General features: G+C 36.8%; 1 protein-coding gene across 2 annotated transcripts in view; it reads right to left on the bottom strand.

Annotated features, from left to right (window-relative positions):
- The window catches only part of LOC105695906 (aldehyde dehydrogenase, dimeric NADP-preferring), an 86,247-nt gene extending 61,006 nt beyond the window's left edge, over window positions 1–25,241 (bottom strand). Inside the window, exons 1-2 of one of the 2 annotated variants that reach the window (XM_012417931.2) lie at window positions 25,085–25,241; window positions 2,090–2,228 (exon numbers count right to left, since the gene is read on the bottom strand). In XM_012417931.2, coding sequence (XP_012273354.1) covers window positions 2,090–2,228; window positions 25,085–25,087 — 142 coding nt within the window. In that variant the 5' untranslated portion in view covers window positions 25,088–25,241. Of the gene's footprint in view, window positions 1–2,089; window positions 2,229–23,728; window positions 23,819–25,084 lie in introns of those variants that run through there. The other variant, XM_012417932.2, reaches the window with a different exon arrangement.
- Window positions 25,242–27,784: the final 2,543 nt, after the last annotated feature.

Here is a 27,784-nt window from a genome sequence, read left to right as displayed (position 1 = left end):
GGGCTGCGAATCTGAAATTAGAGTTGTGGAAACGAAATCACCTCGACATCGGAGTCGCCAAATGGCACAAAATAACGATTAAGGAACAAAACCGCAACTTTAGTTACGCAAACCTTACCCCTAGTCTCCAACGAGTCGTGGAATTGCCCCACCACTCGACTTTTCCTTATCAAATGTATTCTGGAATTGCGCCATCACCTATCCTAGATCTTTACCAAACCGTCCACTGCCAATGTCGGCAGCAGGTATCATATCCTAATAATAAAGAAGGCTGTTCTCCTGGAATGTAGCTCCAAAAGAATCATTCCCCCCCAAATTCGAGGAATGTCCGAGCACGAGGCCGGCCTTCCTTTGCGAATAGATTACGAGGCGCGAGTTTAGGACGTGAGTCGAAAATCACAGAGATAGTACGGAAACCCTTCCCAAAATCCTCCTTTCCAACTTTCCCTAAAACAACTCATAATGATAAAGGACGCATTCTGTGCATATTAGTCGCCTGTATTTGAGAATTGTCTCACCTCCTTAAATTCCCAGGGTGAACGGACAATCATATTAAAATTTAGTGTCCCGTCGATTCGCGAATTAATTTTATCTGGTCACAAACAACCGAATTGATTTCCGAAATCGATCTCAAGACCAGTAAACAGGGCGCGGATCGCCCGATCAAACAGTTTTTCTATCGCATGTATCAACTTCGCCACGCGCGCTGACGAGCTGCAGCCTCTGCGTGGTAACTCCGAATTCTCTTCCTCTCGCCTGTCTCCTAACTAAAATTATTGTGCACACGTGCAAGGTGGCACGAACCCGCGGTTAAGCAAATTTTGGGACGGCATGCGACGACCAAATTTGCGACCGTTACAATAGACATTAAATATTGTTATGTTAGACAAGTTTTGGCAAACGGTGATATAGATGTTAAGTATATCCCTACGGATAGAATGTTAGCCGACATTTTAACCAAGGTTTGCCAAAAACGGAACTCGAAAACTGTGTTAGAGAACTCGACATGGGAATATTAGAATGTAACACGTAAACCTACATTGAGAGGGGGTGTTGCACATGCTGTGGCACCATGGTTTTACTCCGCATTTGAACTTTCGCGCTCAGACGCCATTTTTTATTTCGAAGCGGCACGCACTTGACTTTTGTTCCTTCCAGTTTACACATGTGCGCCCCTCATTCTTTCTTCCCAAGCGCAATTGCTGTAAGGCTACTTGTCTCAAATAAAATTCCCTTTTATTTAACCAAAAATATCAACAATTTATTATACACTTCTAAATAAAAGGATGATTTTAGTGCATTGTTACGTTGCCATTCTTTACGGAACTTCGACATAGTCATAATCCAGTAACTCGAGAAGGTAGTCATGGAATTCCACAAACTAGCACGTGATTAAGAAAATTGCTTGCGAAAGGAAGTCCCGAATTCGCTCGACGAAAACCACCATTCCCAGTAGACCAGGTCGCCTCGATTAGTCGACTCGAAACGCATCCTGATGACTCGGCAGTGCATCGAACAGCATTCTTATACACATACCACGAGGAACACGTTGCCGTAGATTGTATTCAAATCAGTGAGGCCTTCAATGCGAAACTGCCAAATCTCGCACTTTCAGAATTTGATTTGGAGGGTACTTTCATCTCTTAAAAGTTTTTTACATAAAGTATAAAAAATACGTGTCTTTTGAAATTCTACGAACTGTAAAATGTTAAACATAGAATAGGATCGGAAGGGAATACCCAAGTACATTTCCTTGTCAGAAGTATACTCGGCTTTAGACGTCGACGGATTCTAGAGACGCTGTATGCGTATAAATGAACCTTAAAGTGCGATTTCACCGCAAGCTCGCAATTATATGCTCCGACTGTGAACATCTCATACTTACAATCTATTTAAAAGTATGTGTGAAATGTTCACGTTATTTGAAATTGATACCTTCATATAACAAACAAAAATATGCTATAGTGCTATGTAATGTAAAATAGTCGTGAACAGATTGTTAAATCAATATTTCAATCGTTTAAGCAGGAGCTAGTAACGCAAAAAGTTTAAATGAACTTGAATAAATGCAAAAATTATCTTTACTAACTTGATTCGGTGATCTCCACATCTTGTAGGTCCAGACGACATTCTCTAGATTCTAGTCTTCCTTGATCTTGCGACTCCATTTTCTGGTCCAAACGATCCCCAGAGTGTTCCAGTTTGGACATGTCCAAAATTACTTCCGGCTAAAAAACAAAAATCTCCTGTAACGTCATGCTTATACAAATTATCCCACCTATCTTGAGCACCTTAAATATCTCGCTTATTTTTAACAGAAAGGGAATAGAAAATAATTGTCAGAGGAAAAATTTATTTTGTTCGAAGGGTCCAATTTTAGAATAGGGACGAAATTTTTGTCAAGATCATATTTTTCGAGTTCTCGAGGTCATTTATATGTTTATACATGGAACTTAGTAGTTATATAGGGACGATTCTAGGTAATTTTGAGTGCGTATGCATGTGCATGAGCACACACATATGCTCTGCGAACCTATGCGTGTGAGATGGACGTTGAAGAGCGAAGAACAACGTCCCCCCCTCCCCGCCTTAAAACGTTGACGTAACGTTTCAAGAACGTTCGATAAGCTTCTTCCCCCACCCCCGCAAACATTGGATTTTAGGAATTTTCTCGACGCCTTCTTCCTTCCACCCTCGACCTTGAAGCCGTCTAGTGCGCTCAAGCCTCGTTGGTTCAAGACGCAGAAGACCCCCTGCCCTAGTCGACGTAATATTTGGAGAACGTTCCAGAAGCTTCCACCGACTCGTCAACCATTCGACTCCACGAATTTGTCGCCCGCCATTCGATTCTAAGAATTATTTCGAGAGATTTGAAGTTCCCTTCCACGGAAGATTCGCAGTGCAATTTGTCGGTTCTGCCTTAGCAGTATCGGAATTTCACCGTAGTCTAAACAAAAGAACTGTTGTCGGTTATGATTCGATTCCAGAAATTATATCGGCTCTTTTGTCGGTAGCCGTTTAATTCCAGGAATTTTATCAGCCGTTCGACTCCATCGTTGGAAAGTTTCGAATTCGTCCGATCCGATGATCGGCTCTCTCGGAAGCCCGATTTATTTAGGGCGCCAGGTGCGCACGCACACCTCGGGATCCCGGTACCCGGCAACGCGAGCAAGCCGACTCGGTCCGGTCGACGGGACCCACCCGGGCGTATCCGACCGGCCACTCAGCCCCGCGAGGATCCTTACACCTTTCGCGACATGGTAGAGCCGGAGGGTTCGATGCGATAACGAATCGAGCAGGAGGAGTCGTCCTTGGAATTCACGGAACGCCAAAGGTTTGCTAAAAAAGAAAACATTATATGTGATAACCATCTGTCGGGATCTGCTACTTCCTTTCTGTCGACCTCGAAGTAACGGGTACGTCCGCGGTACAATATGGCGTGACAAGGCGACACCTGTCGAACGATACAAGCGCAGCGAGTGGCATTACAAAGTTAAACAAAGCCGTGCCAACATTGGTAACCCCCCGATAGGGGTTCAGAAGGGTACAACTCCCGGTCGGGAAGATCGAGAAGACCAAACTTTAATGTCCCTCGGAGCCTCGGAAAGAGCCCAGCGCCCGATAACTGCGCAGCGGTACGAAACAGTTGCGCCGGCCCGCGGTAAAGCTCCAACGCCTCTTGTTCACCCTGACCCACGCGTACGTGGTCACGATAATTCTCCCAATTTCCGGCGAGAATAATAGCGGTACTATCAACGCAGTTTTCCCAAAACGAGGGGGGCACGATAGAAGGGGGCGAACGAGAGTTTCCTCCCGACAAATTCCGGACTTTAAAGCGAGAGGCAACTCGACGGAAGTCGCCGCAACTCCGCGGATCGGACGGTGCCGCCTAAAGATGGAAATGGACACGGCCCGGACGAGCAATTCACGATCCTCAAACGGCATTCAACGATTCCGGACAGGCCGGCACCCTGCGAACCACGGAGGAACTTTACCGTGCCCATCGATAACGTGGGCGGAAATCGGGAACTCGGAAACGATATGGCGCCTCGGCAAGACCGCAACGAGTCGGCGTGACATAAAACGAAAATCGGTAATCGAATCGGTCACTGACAATCGAAATCTGAATCAAATTCCGAATTGGAACCAGAACGATCAGATACGTAAACGGAACAATAACTCGACACGAAATCGGAATCGACTCACGGAACGGAAGGGACAATGCGGTAAAGAGGCCCCCTGAGCAGGCTACGCGGTACAGTTCGCTTTTACGGGAAACGATACTGCTCCCTTGGGAAGGCGACAGCGCTGACACCTCTCGGGACGGTAAGGCGCCCTTCGGGACTCTCTCGGCGGGAATAGCGATACTGCCACTGACGCGACGAGAAGTCGATGAGCTGCGACTGGTGTGGTAGTCCCTCTGGCAATGAGGGTTCTGTCGGAAGATCTTCCATCCAGCGGTATCATCCTCCTAGTGGGCCCCGCGGAACCTCTTAGCAGGCGCCGACCTGCCATCTAACCATGTCTAAGTAGGTCAGTAGACCGCCTAATTAGGTCAGCTGTCGACTGATGGCAGCAGGACTCCCGAATTCCGAGTCCCGCGCCATTTCCGCGAGCCTGTGGCATTAAATGTGGCGTATCGATGCGTGCCGCACCTGCGCGCGGCTACGATATTAACGCATTTTTTACAAAATTTTGAGGTAATAAACAACTAATTCTAACGATCGCCAGACGGACTCCTGCTTACTCCGGCATCGAAAATTCCCCTTGTGACGGGCAAAGACTTTGCCACGTCATAGTGCATGTTCCAAAAATTCATTCTTTTTAACAACGGCTCAGGGTCTTTACCGTAATACGACGCTTGAAAGTTTGCGTACATCTCGTACAGCAGAGCAAACTGATTGTGACCAATGTCAAAGTTCAAACTTCTATAAGGGTAACATTGTGAATTCAAAAAGAGTTTAACGCCTCTGACGTTGCAGTGGTCAGAGAGACTCGCGTTCTTATTGTTCTTGTTCTTACTATTTATCTGGAAACCCTGTACGACGTATCAAGATTTCTCCAACTGTATCGATATCTTGACGGTCCACACGTGTTTCAACGTGGTGGGGAGCAGAGAATACTTGTACTATTCCCAGGCACGGAAGCTCAAAGAGATGGGTACATCAGCAGTCATATCTTTTATCGATGCAAGACCTTCGTGTACGACATCAACCACTCCAACATTTGAATTACCATTTTGCATTCCTCCGAAGCAATTTGCAGGATCGCATTGGTGTCGCTCATTGGCTTTGTTAGAATCAATTCATGTTTAGTGTTAACCACGATATTGCGATAATCCTCGGCGAATTCCAGTAACATGCTCAGCGGTATTCATACATCGAAGTAACCGGCTGCATCGGTCAATTCTGTCTGCTCGTTGAGCCAATCGGCATTTTCCATCAATGTGCGTGAACTGGGAATTACGGAAAGGTAACTTTTCATAAGACTCATGAAACCAACATTTTTGTTTCGATGGATCTCAAAGCCGTTCATTTCGTAGCGAATTTCCTCAGAGACGACGGATGGCGTTATTGACCAGAACCGTGCTAACAGTTGCTGTGGACCCATCTTTATGGACTAGTTTTCTATATTCATGCAACGAACTTCTGCTCGATAGTAAGCTCAGGTCGTGATGTTGAACAGAAATTCGAAGCTCATCGTTGTTGGTGAACGTTGACGAGGTGTAATGCTGGTTCGTATGCATCTCGCACTGCGCTATGGACTTATCGTAGATGATAGGCATCCGAATATTCAATGTGTCTTCCTCCATGGTATGCAGTATACAAAAATTATGCAACAGCAGAACGAACGTCTTATTATCCTATTCCGGCGGGTGTGACCTTGAGCCCCAGACTTATTAGGAATAATACGTTTTGACGTGTTAGGGTTTTGAGAAGCGGTTGATGACTGATTTCTATTTGTCACGTCGGGTTGTTATTATAGCCGCAACCAATTTTTCTATTGTAAATAATTCTCATTATCGCATGGATTTAACGTGTAATCTTATTGTTGTAACCTCTCCTTGAAAATCCACTAAGCCTCCGTTTTGATTGACTATTCGAAGCTTAGATAATCTGTGGTCTTGATCGCTATCGGTAGGTAAATGACGTGTAATGGCACCACTATGATCCTAAATCCTGGTTGCACGCCCGGGAAGAATTCGTGTGTGATGCGCACCTTACGTCCGTTGATGTAGTCCTCCGCGATAATGTTGCATTCGACTTCAAAAATGTACTTTGAGAATGGCTACTGGTACATCGGACGTATGAAATATATTGGCTTTTAAAATGTGTCGCGTGAAGCCCAATAAACGACGTATGGAATCGTCTGGTAAAAAATTGATGTCGCGGTTGAACTTAATTTTGCTGCATAACGTATTATTGTTAGGTCTAATGTTAACTTATACTTGAACGCGCTCTGTATGTAGTTCTCGATGTCCTTTATCTCATAGGTCCGAGTGGGTATAGTGATAATATCATCCCCGATGTAAAACTTATTACGACCAATAGCCACATTATGGATTGAGTTGAAAGTTAAAAGGTCGATGAGTTCGAAAGTATAATTTTTTTATCGTGCTTATTTAACGTTACATCAACTAGGACGTCATTAGCGACGGTTGCATTTCCAGTAGCTTGGTCGTTTTGTGCGGTTTGTGTCGTGTTCGCAGGCTTAGATTTCGTCGCACATGTGGATATCCTTAATGTACTGTATGGTGTTAATGATATTTTCCGGGTTTCCTAGAATCCCTTCCACAGGTAGTTTGATATTGTGACGTTTTCTTTGGTTGTTGAACTTTCTGCATTCGAGATTGGTGTGTAAGACTGTCAGTTCCGTTTGGCAGCTGTCGCAGATAGGAGGAGTAGCTTTCGTTAACAAAAAGTTGTGTGTGAGTCTCATGTGACCAATTCTGAGCCTGGTAAGGATCACTTGGTCCCTGCGTCCTAGGTTGGTCCAGTTGGTGTGTTGATAGTTTTTAATGAAAATGGAACACGTTTCCATGCTGGAAAAAGAGGAGAGTAAATTCATCTAATATTCTGAGTTAAATGTGGCAAACTCAATAAACCAGTTGACTCAATTTAGATTTGGAGCTATCAATTCTGTTTCAGTCAAGTTTGGAGTTGATTCAACTACAAAATGTGATTTTGCACTAAATGTAAGTTGAACCAACTAGCTTATTGAGTTCGCCATATTTAACTCAGAAAATGAGTTGAAGTTACTCATTTTTTTCCCGTGCAGAAGTAAAACAACATAAATCTAGAAATTCATGAAAGAAAACATAAATGCTAGTCTTTGTGAATGTCTTAAAATACATTTTATTCTCCTTAAAAATAAGCAGCCAATATAAAACTTTATAAATTTCTTTAGTATCTGTCAAAGTTATTTGGTCCCGTTTTTCTCACTCGAATGCAGTCTTAAAGATTTCTTGGGTGGTCAGAGGACTGCATACTTGTGTCTCTCTATATCCGCCCTGGACGCCGTGTGTCCGAGTGAGATGGCCTATTTGATGCTCTAACCGTCTCTTAGAGTAGAGACAGACTTATGCGTCCGGCCTTCGAGTCCTGACCAGATAAGGCTTTCGCGCTGGCGTGGCCGGCACGGATCGGTCGCCGACTAGTGGCTCGAGGGGCGTGGCGTTCTCGTTTGCTCCTGCGGGTCGCATAGGCCCCGGGATTCCACTACCGCTCTCAAGACTCTGGTTTCGGGCCTCCCACCCTCTGTTGTGAGGTTTTCAATGTCGGTTTCCTGATAAGCGGATTATTGTCAATGTTTTCACGCCGGCAGAGAAGAATCTCTTTCAGCCCCGGCCTACGGCCTTGATCCTTCCGGAACGTCGTTCTCCCTTGCCCTCTCGCGGGTCTTATGTTCCCCAACGGCGTTCTCTCTTGCTCTCTCGCGGGTCTTATGTCTCCCGATGGTGTTCTCGCTCGGACTCGTTCACCTGCAGGCCTTATCACCCCTTCCTTCCAGGGCTCGCAAGGTGGATTGTCATTTTGCAACGACCGCGAACAAGTAATTGACAGAGGGAAAGGAGGATCGATTCCTTAGCGAGAACTGTCGTCCCGAATAAACTATGCCGTCTGCACGTAACTTTAACCTTTCGTCGTTCCTGTTTTATTAAGACATGCAAATTTATAAACCATGTGGAAACTGAAAAATGATGAAATTTCAGAGTTCCGTGATTTAAAATTAAACAAATTGACGACATTGATATTAAAGCAAAATGATATAAAGAGAAATTTTGCAAAAAACGTAAACTAAAATAAGCACAGTAAATAGAGGAAACACGGTTGCAAATTAAATTGTATATTTCCGAAGGAATTGACATTCTTGTAATATTATATTATACGCAGTCAAGTTGTAGCATGTTTCGCGTCGGTCGAACAGTCCCGTTACAGCCCAAAGTAAATTTAAATGGCCAATATTTCGTTATATGAATTTTATGACAAACGTGACACGTGGAGGGAAAAGGGAAGGAGAAGACCAAAAATAAGTTTCCCGTCGTCGGGGCCGACTCGGCTCAGCCGCCGGCTCGGGGCTCGAGGGTCCTAGACGTGGCGTTCTCTCTTACTTCTGTCTCGGGCCTTCCACACCCTGTTGTGAGGGTCTCGGTATCGGCTCCTGATAATCGGATTAGCATCGATGTCTCCACTCTAGCAAGGAAGACTCTCTCTCTCTACCCCGGGGTGCGGTCTCGTCCTATCCTGAGCGGCGTTATTCCGTTGCTCTCTCGCGGATCTTATGCCTCCCGACGGCGTTCTCGCTTTCCGTCGTTCGCCCTCGGGCCTTATCGCCCCTTTCTTCCGCGGCTCGCAAGGCGGATTGTCATTTTGCAGCGACCGCGATCAAGTAATTAACAAAGGAAATGGAGGATCAATTCCTCCGTGAGAAATGTCGTCTCGAATTAACTGTGCCATCTAGTCGTAATGTTAACCCTCCGTTGTCCATGCCTTTTTCGAACACGTAATTTTATGACTTATATTTGTATTTAAAATGTAAGTAATCAATTTAATCTCATCTGTTTTTGCCAATGTGGCTATTTCGAGTTACGCGTGATGTTTAACTTTTTCGAGAGTTGATTCAGTTGATAGAACAAGTATCATTCTGATCGACTTTTTTCTAATATTGTCATTTCTCTGGAAGTATTTAATTTCAAACGCAAATAGATTCAACATCTATTTAAAATTGGAGATCCATAATAGTTTATTGTTCTTATTTCAAATACGAAATAGAAATGGGGTTTTACGTTTTGGATACCTATTTCGAATGAAATCAATTCATAAGAGTTACTCCGATTTGTGTTTATAATAAACTCGGATAAGAAAAGTCTTTCTTATGTTTACGGGTGCTCATTTACATGCTCATTTAATGATTTACAGGTGTCCATTTATTCGAGGAATACGAAGAATGGTGTAGAACGTAAATGTATAACAGACATGAAATCACGATTTCGTTTCTATGTCCGATAATTAAAGCATCGTAAATTTTCCTACGGCATTTCTCTGTGTATATATTTAGAAACTATTTCTTTTAAGCTAAGATAATATTCTAACTTCGGTTGAGTGGATGGAACAATTGAATCGCTAGGAAACTTGTTAACATTTAATAGAACATGTTCTATTATATTCTTTATAACATTCTGTAAATTATCATTTAACAAAAACTACGTTATGTGGGTCAGGGACGCTCAACAATAATACTAGAATAATTTTCATTAATTGTTTTTGTTTATAAATATTTATTTTCTTTAGGAAATTCATTCTGCCCCTCGAGCGATTCGTATTCCGCGCTGCTCCCGCCGCTAGTACGCTGCGCGGCCGGAGAGGGCAGTGCGGACCAGGAGGAAACCATCGATGGAGTCCAGAGGACATCCATCCAGGGGGGTGACACTAGAGTTCTAAATCCAGTAAGTTACGTCAGAAACGAAGAGAAATTCCCGGTAACTTATCGGTAATTTCTCCAAACCCTTTTTTATCGAGAAATTATGAGAATTTGAATTTTTCAACAGATCGAACGAGAGGTTTCGGTTAGCTATAGAGAAACATCGTAGAGGGGAATTTCCGTTGTACGTTCTCCGTAGGCAATCAAAACCTTCCATTCGCTTCGTCGCAGAATGAAATATCAGTTCATTTGAAACAAATCGCATGGAATCTTCCGTGAAGTTGTAGATACGTGAATATTTTTAGCTGGAGGTAAATACGACCCTATAATCAATATTTTTTAATAGTAATTATTACTCTATAGCTTGAACTTTGAAGTTGATTGAAAAAAAAAGTTATTTAAACGAAGAAACCTAAAGTATAAATAATAAAATTAACGTTCTCTTAAATTCTCAATGTTCCCGGTAACTTACGGTATGTTTCACAGTTACCTTCTCCAATTTAATGTTACCGAGAATTTTCGAACTCTAGGTGACACTCCTTATGGGAGGAGTGTAACGCGGAAGTTAGTTTACCTTCTCCAAGCAAAGACTGCGCTAGTGTCGTAACTTCTCACTCTAATAGAAAGAGAACAACAGAGAAAAAATATTCTAACCAATAGCAAGACACTCTAGGAGGCGCAGCGTAGATGCGCATGAGAATAGTCGGGACAAGTGAACCAAAGTGAACTTAACCTCGATTAGTGGCAACATTTTCACAAGTTTCGATTACCTCGAGTATTAAATCGCGAACGTGAGTTTATGAGTGAAAGTGTAAATCAAGAACAGCTTGTAGTTTTTTACTGTAATAATTGTAATAATTAAATGGATTAAATGCGATCTATAGATCGCATTTAATCCATTAAAGTATTCGTAATAAAAATTAAATTTGTATAGAATTTGTATATTTATAATAAATATGTTACTTTTTAACTAATGTTTAATGTAATTATTTCAGTTCTTACAGTGTTTTAAAACAGGCGTTGCGCCACTGACACTTTTGTTACTTCTTTTATGTTTAATATACTGTTTTCTTACATTTGTGTGTGTCAATTTAAACAACGTCTGTTTTAATCACTGCAAGTACTTTTTAAATCCCGAAAATGTCCCTTCGTTTAATAAATGAATTTGAATAGCCCGCCAGATAGTTTAGTTCGCGTAAAAGGTTTACTCCAACCGAAGATGGCGGTAATGCATAAGCGTTACACCCCAAATTATGGCAGTGTCACCCCCCTGCCCCTGCTTCCATCCGCCAGCGCGATCGCTGGGCGAATCAATATTTGAAATTCTTCATCGATGTCAAATAAATAAATAGGTGGCACAAATGACGTGTTAAATCGGTCATGCGTAAATAACTTACTACTATATTTAAAATTTCCCGAAATCGGAAGACCAGTGAATTGTTTTGTGTGGTTATGTTCGATGATAGGTTGGAGTTATACCTTATCAATTATTAAATAATGATGATCAAATGGACTAAATGTGCTTCCAATCTCAAAGAAAATGAGAAATAGCGTACATCGTTGGAATTCATTACGTCATCAGATAAGTATTGTTTTTATGAAGCGAAAAATAAAAACTTGATACTTCATGTGCAATTACTTTGTTTGATCATTACTTTGTGTGATATTTTGTCCCATCGATACTTTGTGTGATATTATTTTGTTATAGATGATGCTGAAATACATGGAAATTACTATTAAAAAGAACAAATATGCAAATCGACATGCAATTTAAAGAGCTATGAATATTAAGTCTTGAAATGTAGACATCCAAAAGTACTGCTCTAGTAAGTGGCACAATTAGTCATCAGTTATAGAGTGTCAAAGGAAAGTCTTGATATTCCGTATGAAAAGGAGTACTAAATTGAAATATTAATGCTTTGAAGTATCGATATAAAAATTTAGTTCACGTTATAAATGTTTATCATACCCTGATAATAATATAGTTTTGGTACCTTTACTTTGTTACCAAGTTCCTTTATTAACGAATATCGTACATTTTGTAAATATTTAGTAGATATTTAAAATATTTACGAAACGTTTTCTTTATAGTATTTGTATGATAGCTCCACATGTTTTCGTAATACTTTCCTTATAGACGTACAAAACATTTTGCTTCATTTTATTATAAATATTTTTTAGATATCTGCCGAATACGTTATAAACGTTTTAAAGATATTTAAAATCGAAATCACACATTTTGCTCCTATAATGTAATAACGGAACAGAAATAATGCAAAAAGTTCTCATGTTTTTTAATCCCAAATGACGTGTCCCACAACAATCGTAAAGTAAAAAATGTATTTTAATTATATGTCTATAAATGAAAAAATATAATTTTGAAATATGTTTGTAAATTATTAAAACTAAATATGTCATTGAGATTTTCAACAAATATTTTAGATATCTTTAAATGAAACCTACGAGACATCTTAAAAACTCTGTTGCTTGCGATATTTAGCAGAAATTACCAAAAAATATTTAGAAATTATTCTGGGCTACTAGGGTAGAAGAGGATCAAAATTAAATAATTTCTTTTGTAATATGTTCCTGCTAATACTTTTACATTGCAGTAATTTGAAACGGTTAGTATATTGCTAATTGAAACGATAGAAAATATGAATTCACGTATAAGTAATCCATCATTTGCTTAAAATTTCTAATCTTATACCAGAGATACATGTGTGGTGCATAAGTTGCGGTACAATTATAAATCTCCAGTCATTCAAATTTATTTCTTGCGAGCTGTTAAGCCTGTTCAATATTTATTTCAGTCTTGAAAGTAATAACTATTATGTATATCAATGTCATAAGTATAATTGTACATTGTACAAAAAAATAATCCGCTTCAATATGGAAAGAAGAAATGAGTTTGAATAATCCATAATTTATTTAAAGTAAATGATTTTAAATTAATTGAAAATAACTATTATTTTTGCATTAATTATCATTACATCGTTATAATAGAAATCAAACTGAATTTATGGATACTAATAATTAATGTATCAGACTGAAAGTATTGACACTAATAAATTATCATGCAACTCTAGTGCACAAAATATTTGTCTAATGTTTTCTATATATTTAACAAATGTTGTACATCTTGTAAATATTTAGTAGACATTTGAAATATTTGTAAAATATTTACTTTAGCATATTATTTTTATAATATTTATATAATATGAACTTCATGTGTTTTCGTAACACTTTTCTTATAGATACACAAAACATTTCTTTTTATTTCAACTATTTTTTAATATTATCTGTTCGAAGACATTATAAATGTTTTAAAACTATTTAAAATCAAAATCACATGTTTTGCTACCATAATGAAATAGCGGAACGAAAATAATGCAAAAACTTGTGTGTTTTGTGATACCAAATGAAGTGTCCGATGATAATCGTAAAGTAAAAAGTGTATTTTTATCATATGACTAAAGATTAGAAAAACTAAATGTCATGAAGATTTTCACTAATATTTGAGATATCTTCAAATTAAATCTACAAGACATCTTAAAAAATCTGTTGCTTGAGATATTTAACAAAGATTACAAACAATTTTTAGAAATTATTTTGTGCTATTGGGGAATGCTTAATATCAGAATTAAGGCATCCATATCCGATATCGGAGGGAGTAATAAAATCAAGTAGCAATACTTAGTAGCGACAAGAAGATTGAAACGACTGTTGAACTTACACTGCAATTTATGAACCACATACCTTTATTGCCTACAAGACTTCAAATTTACTATATAACATGCAATTTAATAAAGGACATTAAAAATAACAAACACCGCAATTAACATCATTATTCTTAACTTGTAAAAATGAATCATTAAGTAAAAATGAAATTCCCAAAATTTCGTTTCATATTCCTTCTGACTAGGCGTAACCCTTTAAAAGCGATTTCGCAGAGATAATTGTACATGTCTTATTAGAAATATTATGATAAATTTGTTTATGCGACGGCGTCATTATTAAAGCCATTTCGTAGGAATAATTTTCGTTATAAATGTGTGACGACGACTTTCTTTATGCGAATAATTTCATTATTAAGGTGTTACGTTAGGATTCTATTTTTACAAGTAATTCTTTATTGAAATATACATGTATTAATATACCTGTAGACTTTTTTTTTGTAGCAAGGTATTGAAAACTGAAAAGGTAAAAACGATTATCATAAAAGATGTTCTTTCGAAGGTACTTTGCGGCGAACGGGATTCCTTGGAAATGGAACAACGGAAATTAAAATTTCAAAAAGGTTCCATAAATGAATAACTCTCTTCAGTTCGCGAACGAAGGATTTTTATTTTAAACCAAAACTCTAAATTTTAATAAGTAGAAACTTAAAATTTTTAATGAGTAGAAAACGAAAACTTGTGCGTGAAAGCCGTATGTTTTTTTCTTTAACAACTTCCATTATGTCAAAAGTCATTTTCCCTACAATCCTTCGTTTGCAAACTGGGGAAAGTCGTACGATTATAGAATCATTTTGAAATTTTTATTTCAGTTCATCCACCTCGTACAAAATTTGCTCGCTGCAAAGTTCCTTCGAAAAAACTTCTCTTACGGTAATGGCCGTTGCTTCATTGTTGTTCAATATTTTCCTCCAAAAATGTTCGCGAGTACTTCAATACGTGTGTATTTCTATAGAGGATTAGTTCTAAAAATGAATTTTTAAATTTAACAAATATCCCAAAAATTCCGTCTATTCTGCCTTCAGACTGGGCATAACCCATTTAGAACGATTTTACGGAGATTGTACCACTCTTGTTATTAATATAACGATAAATTTGTTTATGCGGATGTGTCATTATTATAGCGATTTTGTTGGTACATACAATCGTATCGATCTCTTTATGTATTTGGTGATTAATAAATTATGCTTCTATGCCTCAAATGTGTTGATAATTATTATTTTTCGCGAAACAGCCCGTCTTTGTAAAAGTGTTCCTTTGTTGGAAGAATAAAAACAGTTTGTAATGTGCTTTCTTTATTTCACTTCCCGGTATTACTGCATACGATACAAATTATGCGTTCCCGCTTCGTTACCCCCCCGGTGGTTCATTAGCCTGTAGTAATAACGCAATTTCGACGTTTGCTATACATCAAAGTCACGTCGATTTTGATATCTACAATTGGCACTTTATTGGCGTTCAGTTGACGTTCCTTTCACATTTCTTTTGCGTATTTCTTTCATGTTTCTTAGACCTGTTGGTTTATGTTCGTTTGACGACAATTTGAAATTCGCAGTGAAAGCACCGATTTCACCGTTATTTCACCTCTACTGCAAAAATTACGTTCACCTGATGTCTATTTAACGTTCAGGTTAACGTTTTATGGACATTTCTTTGACGATATTAGCGTGGATATTCGGATGTCTACTTTACCTTAACTGAACGTCGCCCACGTATGAAAATACGTTGATTTGACGTTACGAGCCCAGAAATGGTACATCAATTTTACGTCATTTTTATGTTTATGCTCCGTTGCAGATATGTAAAGTATTCGAGTTAGATGGGGTACTCTATATTACGACATAATCTAAGAAAATGAACATTTGCAAAAATGAGTCTCCAAATTTGGAAGATATACATTTTGGAATGTTTTTTTTTTCTTGTCAGCACTTATTTAAAAGAAATTAAATAATTGTGTAAATTTGTATTATTACAATTTTATAAGGACTGAAGCACCTTGAACAAATATCATACTCACTCTGTGTGCTTTCTTGTGTTTTAGGTGTTTTATCTACAAGGTTGGATAATTCAATAACAAAGTTATTAAATAAAACTGACGATTAAATTACTCGCAACATGCCTGTGCAGCCATTTAAATGAGATTTTTAAGGCTTTTGTTACGATATTTCCACAATTTCGGATTACTCCACCATGTGTTAGATACATTGACGCTCAACTGAATATAATTTCCAGAGAAAGTCACAGATACAGGAGAAACGAATCAATGGAAATGGCAGTATGCGGACTATGGTAAGATCCGGTTTCTACGTAACCAGAATAATTCGCATGTATGTGAATTTCACTCAGAAGACCTAAATGACCTTTTTCATGAAGAGTGTCGTGTAGCCGACCCTAATTGCTCAATTGTAGATTTCAATTCATCCGATCTATAAAGTAAATCTAATCGAGATTAGTCTTTATTTACTGGTCATAAAACTTTCAAAAGTTTAATAATTTTCGTAGATAAGAACCATTTCCCAACGAAATTAATAAAAATTGATATGGAAAGGAAACACGCACAGAAAAGTAATTGTTAGCCGCTGTTACTAGAAAACTATTATTTTCTTTAGTGAAATACTACATCATTGAAATTTTTCCGATTACCGCAAATAAAATAATTTTTTCATCAGAGCAATAGAAAATATTTACGTTAACTACATCTTTAACGACATGCATATACTTATGGTAATCATAAAATGTACCAAAGTATACAAACTTGTAAGAACAGAACAACAAAAACAGCAAGCATATGTTTGATTTTCTGGAAGTATTAAAATGAATAATTCTATTTTTACTATAATTTTTTAGTAACAATAACAAAAATTTGGAGTAATGGACGAGAGATGGGCAAAATCGTAACTGTGGATTACAGATTTCCAATTACAAAAGTAATCCGTAATCCATCCTGCTGGATTACAAATTATAAAAGTAATTCGTATTCCATCGAGCCGGATTACAAATTATAAAAGTAACCCGTATTCTGTCGAGCTGGATTGCAAATATAAAAGCAAACCATAATCCACATCCACCGGGTTACAAAATATAAATGTAATTCGTAATCCATTCAGCCGGTTTCAAAATATAAATGTAATCTGTTTTCTATACCCAGTGAACACTTTTTATAACGAATTAATTTGAGTTGATTTGGGTTTAGGTTAGGCTAGTAGTCAGAATCCGGTCTTCTTACGGCGCCGGCTATCTCTTGACTACAACAATACATCAGACTCTAATTCACTTAATGATATTCACCTAGTGAACACTGTTATATAACTGTTGAGTAAATGTTACGTTTTCGAAACTAACATGTTATGTAGCATAAAAGTAACATGGAAGTTAGATGTTAGTTATTATTTCCCACTCAGTAAGGTAACATGTTATATTAATGTTATATTAATGTTATAATTTCAGTTACCTTAAAATAATATTAATGTTTCATACATTTAATAAAAAAAATAGCGCAATTTTATTCAAATATTATATTATATAATTTTTTGGTATTTAATAATAGTTAGATATTAATTGACAAGTCAGACTTTCAATGAAATTATGTACATGATAAACTGTCTGATTTTACTTAAAGATTATTATAATTTCATTCGACTAGCAAACAATTACTGATAATGTATATGCGCGAATAAAATTTTTTTTTTTAAACAAGTAGTAAACAAAATATAGCATGTATTAATCTTATGACATTTGACGATGAATGATGACAATGACGATGACGATGATGTAATAAAAGAAATGAAAGCACCAATATAGTTCTGTTTTGTTACAAATATGTGCTGCATATATCCAGTAATATCAGGATAGTAACATAATGTAAGATAAGAGTAACAAAGTTACGCTACACTTATATAGATATGATAGTAACAAATGTTATGTAACCTGTTAGCTCCATAACTGTTAAGTTACTGTATTGTAACAAATGTCATGTAACTAGTTAGCTCTATGTTACGTAACTGTTAGGTTATTCCATTGTAACACACGTTATGTTATTTGTTAGTATTAAGTTACGTAACTGTTAGGTTTGGTGTTCAGTGGGTATACTACATACCACTCTACGTACTAAATACTTGAGATTCGAACATCTCTTTCATGCATACTCCGCACATTCGCAAAAGAGTGTCAGCCAATGCGCGCCGATTTTAAATGAATTTTGACTGCTGTTAAAATCGTCTTTGCTATATCTGTGCCGGCATCATATAATTAGTTATTTCAAGCCTAGTTATTTCGTATAACATTGGAATATGCTGTAAAAAATTAATAGTTACCCCGCTCGTCTAATTTCTGTCATTATTTTTGAGAATGCGCGTTGTTTACACTCGGCAAGTGTCGTTTTCCCAGGTACAATATTCGTCACAGACAATCAAATGCTTCTGAATGGCTGTTACTATATCGAGCCATGTTCATTTGAAAAGGCGATGAACCTAATTATATAAATATAAAATAATACAAAAATAAACGATCGTTAATATTTTCAAAATTGACAAAATCTAGACGGTGCCAACGAATCGGACAATTGTTCGGAGCTCCAAGATGGCGGAAAAAGTTGCGGAAACGTTACATCGTAGTAACTTTTCTCCTACCACTTTTGACGCATGCGCATAAGTAAAAGGGTTCGGAGTTAGTACGGAGGTAGTATACCCTTGATGCAACTTTTGACGAATTCGGACACGGCCTAAGTTCACAACAATGACCATATCAAAGTACAGGTAGTGGACGACGTCGTTATTAAAGTGTAGTTTAATGACGATGTTATTCTCAAGCCGATGACAATTATAGTATACAAATATAATTGTAGTATACAATGGCAATTATAGTATACAAATATATATGTAAATCTTTTCACGCCTATATTTCAGTACATATATCATAGAACCCTAGATAATCTGTATAGAAATTTAAACTATTCGAAAACATTAAATTAATAGTTTGTATTCAGCTTTCATAGACGTATAAAAGTGTAGTTACACTGTAAAAAATTGTGCACATTTAAATTAAATATCTTTAAATAATATTCATAAAATGCATGCATTTTTAGTATATAAGGTTGTACTAAAATTGTGAATTTAATATCTTAAAAGAGAATCGGTATACATTTATTATACACTTTAAAATAAAAAGATGATTTTATAACATACTGATACAAAAAATTGTAATTTTTTTAATGACTTCATTTTATAATCACTTACGAGTGTTTTTTTAAGAATAAGTTTACAACAAGATGCAATAAATGTCATTAGCACCGACCGAGAAGTATCGGAGCGGTCTTCATAAGTCCGAAAAATATTTATTCCTTCATAGGCATTAGTAGCATCATGGTAAGCGTTCCTCCTTCCTATCCATGAGTCCCGGGTTCAAATTCCGACAATGGCAAAAAAATTTCTTTGTCAAAAACAATAGGATTTGTCTGCATAGCTGTACTGGACCAGTTCTCAAACAGACTCTGTTCAAAAAGTGTTGTGAATTTAATTTTTTTTTTTACAAGGACATAAATATTTATAGACCATCTACAATAGATGGATATATACGTATGTTAGGTGGCAGCTTTCGGGACATTTTCAGATACCTATCGTATACTAGTGGGACACTTGGTGTCTTTTAAAACCGTCTTGAAAGATTTTTCTGTCAATCGTTTATTATCAGGACAGTTCTGACAATGACCGTTACGAATGAAACATTTTATTCAGTACTGTAGTATGGGTTTACATATTAAAAAAGCATTTTTCCTTCTAGAATAATTTCTAAAGAATACAAATTCTAGCATTGGAATGATTACATGTAATAATATTTCGATTTTCTTAAAAATGGTGTGCTTTCAGGACAGTTTTTTTTATCATTCGTCCATAATCGGGACAGTCCTGATAATGACCATTAAATAGGAAGAACGTATTATATTACGCGTAATGTACTTAAAAACGGTCCTTAAATTATGACAAAACCTCGAAATCCGTAACGAAGAAATCATTCTAGTCTCTGCTTGATTATAATTTTATTCCTTGAATATCTTTAGAAAATTTAAGACCATGTTACTCTGAAATGCTGAAATAGCAAAGTTGCTTTTTTTTTGTAATGTTACAGACTCTTTTTAATCAAGAACACTTGGTAATTACATGTGTCAAGTCCCAAGGAAAATGGACGGGTGGAATATGCGTTTAAAAATAGATAAGATAAACATTTTCAATGGTGACGGAAGAAAAATCTGTTATTATCCTATAAAATTTCACGACATCTCGCTTGGTGGAGAAATCATGAGCTGAATGTTTGGAATTATGTATATGGATTTTATGTAACGATAGTTGAACTTTTGGGGTTCTCGACGAACGCCCTACGCGACTTTTCGACACTGGTAGGTTCTAAAAGAGATGAAGGAGAAACTAGAGGAAAAACGAATAAAACGAAAGAATGATTTTTAATTCTCAATGAAAAGGAGTTTACTCAAAAAACCTGTCGAAGTTTACAAAAAGAAGAGAGAAGAGTTCGAGAAAGAGAACTACTGCTCGCTAGTTGTGTATGTGCGGTGTGATTAGACAACTACCTTGGGCGTTGATCAGTTGAATGTATCAGTATGAGGAACGTATCGAATTGATAGTATTAAAGCTAAAGTTGGAATTTCTACGTACGATATATTTATTCACATTCTTAGAGTATATAGGTATAACATGTATAAAACTTAAAAGTATCATTTACATCCTTTTTTGCATCACCTATCAGTGTAAATTTTAAATACAAAAATTGTAAATCTAAATTCAGTTAAAGTATAACGTACAGATGCAAGTATATCGGAGACTAACGCATGTACTTTTTTTTTTTCATCACATAGATGCAACAAATGCCATTTGACATTTGACTGATGAGATTTTGTGTTGATCAATGTACATATATGGTACATATTTGTACCATATACTTGTACATATATAGTACTGTATTGATTATTCTTTATATATCTTACCGTGAATGACCGAAATTGGAGAATGTCGACTTTCACCGGTGAATGTCAACAGATACCAAATACGTCGGTGAAAGATCGAATATTTCATTACATTGTTGTACATTCGGAGCCTCTCCAGTGTGTGTCGACAATCATACACCGGTGAATGTCAACATTTACCGGTGTAAGTCAGAAATAAGGGTATTTAGCAAATATTTCGGACATACACGAAGCGACTATGTGAATGTTGACATTCACCGGTGAAAGTCGACATTCTCCAGATTTCGGTGTTTCACTGTAACATATATATATAAAAAGTAGTATCTGTAAAGGGAGAGATGGATGGAGAAATAGAGAGATGGAGGGAGAGATGGAGAGAGAGGGAACAAGGAGGTTCAACGGTGTTCCGTTGAGCGGAAGCAAATCGGCTGCTAAGTTAATAGGCCGTTGATTAAATTTTGAGGAAGATCGTGGACGCACGATCTGGCCAGTATTTGCCACATTTCTCTTATAAGGCTTGGCCAAGTATTGGCCATTGGATTTTAATTGGCGGACCAAGGAAAAAGCCGACTTATTTAATTGTTGACCGACGCTCCATCACACACACCTCAAAGAAAAGTTAAGCCCCTCTCTCTCTCTCTCTAGTCGTTGTTATTGGTCATTTGCGTCTTGTTCTCGTACTATTTTAATTCTTTTAATTCATCTTTCGGTTTATGTATCGTTTTATTCCGACGTAGTGTTTTATTCTTATATTTATTTATTCTCGTATTGTTATATTTTCCATGCGATTATTTTGTTATTTATTCTTTTAAGTTCGTTTCTGTATTTGTCTCGGTTTCTTTTCATTTCATTTATAATATGCGTATCTTTTAATTTTATTTCTTTATTTATTTATTTATTTACATCTATTTGTTCAATATAGAGACCTTTTAGACTCTTTCGTTTATTCTAATTTATTTGTGTCCTCGTTTTTAAAGTTCATCTCTCTGGATAATATCAAACCGTTACATTTTAGCGTCCAACGTGTCCACCAAGATGAACATATGCTAGGAGTATACCCCGGGTGCTCGCCAAATAAAATATTGTTTTCAAATTTAATTTGTAATTTCATTATTTGTTTCGATATAGTTCTTAATATTTGTATTCGGTTTCAGGAAACAGAAGATCTTGTACATACAACATACGTGAAACCAAATTTACTGTGACATTTGGCAAAAAGATTTTAGCTTAGACATTAATGGAATTAATGCTCTACTATATTTGGCAAAAATAGATGATTTGAACTTTTCATGGGAAGGGAGCAATTTGAGCTATTTTTGAAATTATTTGAATAAAGATAAATGTATTTGGCTAAACTTTTGTATACCGAAGGTGTTTTGAGGGGATAGAACTGTCTGAAACTTTGACACATGACTCGTGAGCACCTAGAAATAATTCTGACACTTTCAAAATTACGATTTTTTAAAAAAATTGTTTAACTTAGCCCAGACCAGAACCAAAATAGCGTAAAGCTCTCATATTTCGATCGATATCCAGTTATTAACGGTTCTAACATGGGAAACGAAAGGGTCAGGACAATTGTACGACCATTTAGAACACTCTGGTACCCGAGAAACTCGCATTTGAACGGGATAAAGGCAAGTAAAGTGTTTTACGTGCTTCTATGCTACAACAATGGTAATACGAGGTCTCGGAGTGAAAATTTAGTTGACCTGGAAATCACAGATGGCGCAGGGGGTCCTCTGCAGTCAATTAGGGCCTCAGAAACCGTGAATCCAGGTAATTTCTGAAGTTTTACTTTGATTTCTTTATAGTTATTGTACGGAAACTGCAAATGGAGTATGCCATTTAGTACAATACTCAATATAATTCAGCACAGCTGACGATATAAAAACGAACGTCGGTAACGTAGGTATTTAGAGAAACCTTTTTTCACCAACGTCGATCAAGTTCCTCGACGTGTTTCACTTCACCTTAATTATTAATATATTGTGAGAATTTTCTTCCATAATGTAAGTATACGAGACAATGTATTTGACGCAAGTGCTTCCCACGCACCACATGAAGTGGAATATCCGTGTATTACCCATATATAAATGTTTAGTGAATGTATTTAAGATATATGAACTCTNTACATTTTCTATGAATCTATTATATTCTATTCCCCTTCAACATATATTTTATATACATTCAATAGAAACTGATATACGAGTATTTTACGTTTACGTTTACATTTAGCGGTGCCAGGGTAGATCTTTATTACGATAACACAGGCCGTGTGAAGAAAATGAAATGCCTGCTATCGCGAGGTTTCAGGTAAAGGAGTGGTAGCGACCGTGAACTTGCTTCGTCGCTATTGCGGTTCTTGATTTCTATTAATGAATACGGAACTCACTTTATAAATCATTTGCAAAGAAGTAGATGGCAAATATTATGCGTTCCACATGGGAGTAATGAATTAAATATAAATAAATTCTATTTACACCACATAAATAGTGGTATTCATTAATAGCATTACAAATTCATAACGTGAATAACAACAGACTTACAAATTCCCTGCAGCCTAAAAGACGGGTATGCCACGGACTGCAATTTCTTGAGTAATTTCCCGTATATTGTGAAAATTGAATTTTTGCAAACCACTCGCAGTCAGCACAAAATGTCGAATAAACAAAAGTCACAGCATGTCACGAAGCGAGCTTCCGTGAAGACATTGATAAATTATTAAGAATACCTCCTTAGGAAATACAAAGTAATAATTGCTTCACACTTCATTTCCTAAATATCTTTCCTGTGCTTATTTCATTCTATATATGTAAATCGTGTACAGAAATTAATATTAACTAATATTTCCTAATTAAATGTTATTAAAAAGATTTAATCACTGCTTTACATTTTATTCGTGACATTGTTATACATCAGAGTTTAACCCGGTATACGTCAAAGAATTTTTGTACATTTATATTACTTTTGTAGATTTTTTCGAGGAGAAATACATGCCATAATCTCTGTTTCGAGTATATCAACACTGGATTATGAGGACTGTAAACATATAGCTGATGAAACCTGTTAGCTATGTAACAATTATAAGGCTTACCATTGTCTTCTTGGGACTCACAACAAACGAATGACTGCTGTCCAATGCAACTAACCGTGTAGAAATATGTTAGCCACTCGACACTGCAAACCGGATGGTTGCATAAAAAGCAGTACATCAGCGTACGTAGAAAAGCAAGTTTTAAGACTTCATTAACGAAGATTGCTAGGTTTTCGCGTTATATAAGTTTCACCTTCCTACTGCACGCATGTTTCGTGCGGGGCTTATTAATTAAAAAGCAGCTTAATACAAAATAAATGCAGTGAAGTGGTGAATTCACATATCGACACGTTCATTTACGTAACTACATTTTGTGTTAAAGTGCTTTTAAAGTTGCACCTATGATGATCTGCATCATCGACCAGGAGTCAATTTAGCTGCGAGGACAATTTTTCTTACTGTATGAAGTTTTTTTATTGGTCATTATACTGAGAGAAAAAGAGCTGGGAAACTGAACAGTTTGATACTGTTAACACAATTTTTGCTAAAGGAATTCAATTTATTGTTTGATTTATTACGAACTAGTAGCGTCAGCTATTTTTAATACGTGAGCATCCTTTTACTTTTTTTTCCGAGTTTTATAGCAACAGTAACAATATTTCTATTAAAGTTTTTTACTATCTTGGAATAGTTCATTAGCTTTTAAATATTGTCAACTCTCATTGCAATATGCTGTGATTTACACTACTTTCACTACCTACAACAATATCACTAGTACAACCGTTTATCATTATTGGTTCGGTTAGAACTTCCTGTTTGTATTGAATGTTACTGAAAACGTTGTTCAAACCATTTTCGACAGCATCGACAGATGGCGGGGCTTTCTCACAAATTATACAGACAGCCCAGTTGTATATAAGACACAACTCCATTCCTAATTTACGCTAAGCATACGAGAATACCAATAAGTCAAACATACAAGTTTAATAAACGTCCATAATTAGAGAACATTATTTTGGAAATTGGATTTATTACTTAATAAAACCATTCACAACAGTGAAAATACTATCTGGGCATGTAAAATTTACGATGGTATATCAGTTACGCTAATAATAATGAAGTAAAATTGCACGATATAAATAGTACAAATTTTCCTTCTTCTTACTAGAAAAATATAGTAAAAGTAGAACAGCTCATTTTACTATTTCCAAAAAGTAAAAAAATATAGTAACTGTTCCTAGTTTAGGAGAAAAGTTAATTTTACTACAAAAATTATCTGAGTTATTGTCGACTAGTGTAAAGTAAAACTAGTTAAAAGAAATAGTTCATTCAACTAGATTTTTCTGTCAGTGTAAACTACTTGTTACCTGTTTTAATAAAACGATTGTTTAGTATTTTCACACATCAAAGACTTACCATGTTGTCGGGGGATTGTGAAACTGAATCACAACTGTTGATCAGTGCAACAATAATGTCATATGTTAACCGCTGAACACTAGAAACCAGTTAGTTGTTAAGAACGGCGATATCGGTGAATACGAGACGAACGTTTTAAGGTGAGGGTCGTGCACTTACTAGTCGGCTGAGTATATTTGAGCATTTGGTTCCTGAAAAAGCACAAGCTCATCGTGGGTTTATGCTTAATGCATTAGTCTGACGCTTACCCGGCGCCTTCGAGTAATAAATAGCAAGGCTGCACGTTCGATTAAATTAGTTCGATTAATTTAGAGCGATACCATTGTTGAGACGTTGGTGGTGTTATACATTCGGTATTTGGCGAGTGCGAGCAAAAATTGTCAAATGCCGAGTATTATTCTCATTTTTTTTAATCCATTTTTGTTAACCCAGGCACCGCGCAATGTGGAATATCCGTAAATTAACCGTATATAAATGTTTATTGAATGTATGTAAGATATATATAGATATCTATGAACTCTATTTTAAATACACTCAAAGGCTAGATGTCCGGATGATACGTAATAAATGTCGTAGATATCTACAATAGATGGTTAATCCACGTCTATAGATATTCATATGTATTTGTAAAAAAAAATGAAATTTATAACACTTTTTGAACCGAGTCTGTTCAGGAGATGCGGTAGCGTCTTGCGCCTAGTACCTGGTAAAAACTTGAACCGATAAAAGCTTGAATAGAAGAGGATTCAATGTCTCACGACTTCAACGTAAATGTGATGATTTTTCTATTCTATTGAATACCTGATTTTTCTCTCCAAGTATAATTCCCACGACAGGAATACATTTTCTATGAATCTATTATATTCTATTCCCCTTCAGTACTCTGATCTTTTTTCAATTCGAAAAGAGGAATATACTTCTACTTTGTTTAATTCCTTCTAGTCCGGCAAAAAATATTAAATTGTTTTGTATTCCGTTCAGAGGAATACATTATAGGAATACCTAATTCCTTACAGTTCCTTTAAAAAATGTGTACATTCAATTGCCTTGAATCCTTTTTTTGGAATATAAGCTTGTATCTTCTAATTTAAATCAATTCCACTTTATATACCCGAGAGATTAAGTAGTTGAATTACAATATTTAAGATTAGTTTCATATATATTGTATTCTCCTGAATTCCAAATACAAATTAGATAAAACCTCCTGCATTTTAAAAAGTAATAATTAAATAAATATACAATTTCACATTTTTTATATGTGACAATGAGGAGAAGGTATCATTGAAAAGAATTGTAGAAAATTGCCATTGTAATTTTCGCATTAAACCCCAGTAATGTCAGTATTCGAGAAAAAAGTTTGGTTACAATAACTATAGCGACATACCCTGTAAGAACGCTGGAATTGATTGGAATTGAAAATTTTTATTCCAGTGAACACCTGATTTTTCCTTTGCACTTCATTCCATTGGTGGTAAAAAAACAAAGCAAAATCTAATCCCAATCAATTCACTCTGAAAAATGGAGGGGAACAGGATTCGAAGGAATTAAAACATACGAGAATAGGAATAGAGCAAAAGAATGTAAATCTCAATATTCTCTGTAGAATTGAAACAAATTTTTTATTTACACATTTTAAGAAAATAAAAAAACGAAAAAAATTCGAGTTTTATGATTACATATGGTTACGTATTGTTACGTTCTCAGCTAACAATAAAGAAAGTCGCGGGGTTCGTGACGGTCGCCGAGTCGGGGAATGAAATGCGAAGGTCTGTTCTCTTTCTAGTCAAAAATGGAAGTGCCGATGTCTTTTAGAATTCCGTAGTCCCGGAGGTCTCGCTGTTGCTATGGTCCGGAATAATCGTAGTGGGGGAGAATATTTTCTCATCGAGTGCAGTCGAAACGGCAGAAACCCGAATCTGCTGATGCGCGGATAGACAGGTAGTCGTGTTTCCGAGTCTTCGCTAAGATATATGAATTTTCTGATGCGCGGATAGACAGGAAGTCGCGTTTCCTAGTCTTCGCTAAAATACATGAATCTTCTGATGCGCAGATAGACAGGAAGTCGCGTTTCCGAGTCTTCGCTACGATACATGAGACGGCGGACGTAACACCTCCCCCCTAGGGGCATCGATGCTCCCGCGTCGAATTCATTACGGGAAACGGCAATACTAGTTTGCTCATAGGCTAATAAATACATGAACATTTTCGTGAGGGTGACTCTATACAATGCAGAAAATTCGAGAGCTTATTAGGGAAGGGAGGAAAAGAAAAGTCACGTATAGATTAATTAGTTTCGGTAGAATCGTATCGGTCCAGCTGGGATGGTGGTTGACGGACGGCTTGTTGACTCCCCGTAAGTGAACAGTTGTTCAGACGGGGGCTCAACAGGGGCGACGGTCCTTGGCAAAACCGTTGGCAGCGGCAGGTTGTGCAGTTCGATGAGGGCAAACGTGGGTTGTTGATAGGTGTCCGCAGGTCTCGTCCGATTTCCTGATGATCGTCTCGCTGGTCGCAGTCTTATACTGGAGCACAGGCAGGCTGCGAATTTGTCAAGCACTGAAAATCTGTAAAGTATTCCCAAGATTAAAATTATCGTTCCGAATCCAGCTCCGGAGTATGTTAAAACGTGCTTAAGGTGATGTGAAAGGCGATAAGCGACTCCGAATCCGGCCCCTGGGTCTGGGATGGTGTCGATAAAAA

The sequence above is a fragment of the Orussus abietinus genome, unplaced genomic scaffold, assembly GCF_000612105.2.
Source record: "Orussus abietinus isolate OABI.00-Male unplaced genomic scaffold, Oabi_2.0 scaffold344, whole genome shotgun sequence".
NCBI classification, from domain to species: Eukaryota; Metazoa; Arthropoda; class Insecta; order Hymenoptera; family Orussidae; genus Orussus; species Orussus abietinus.
This window is presented reverse-complemented; position numbering and strand designations above follow the sequence as displayed.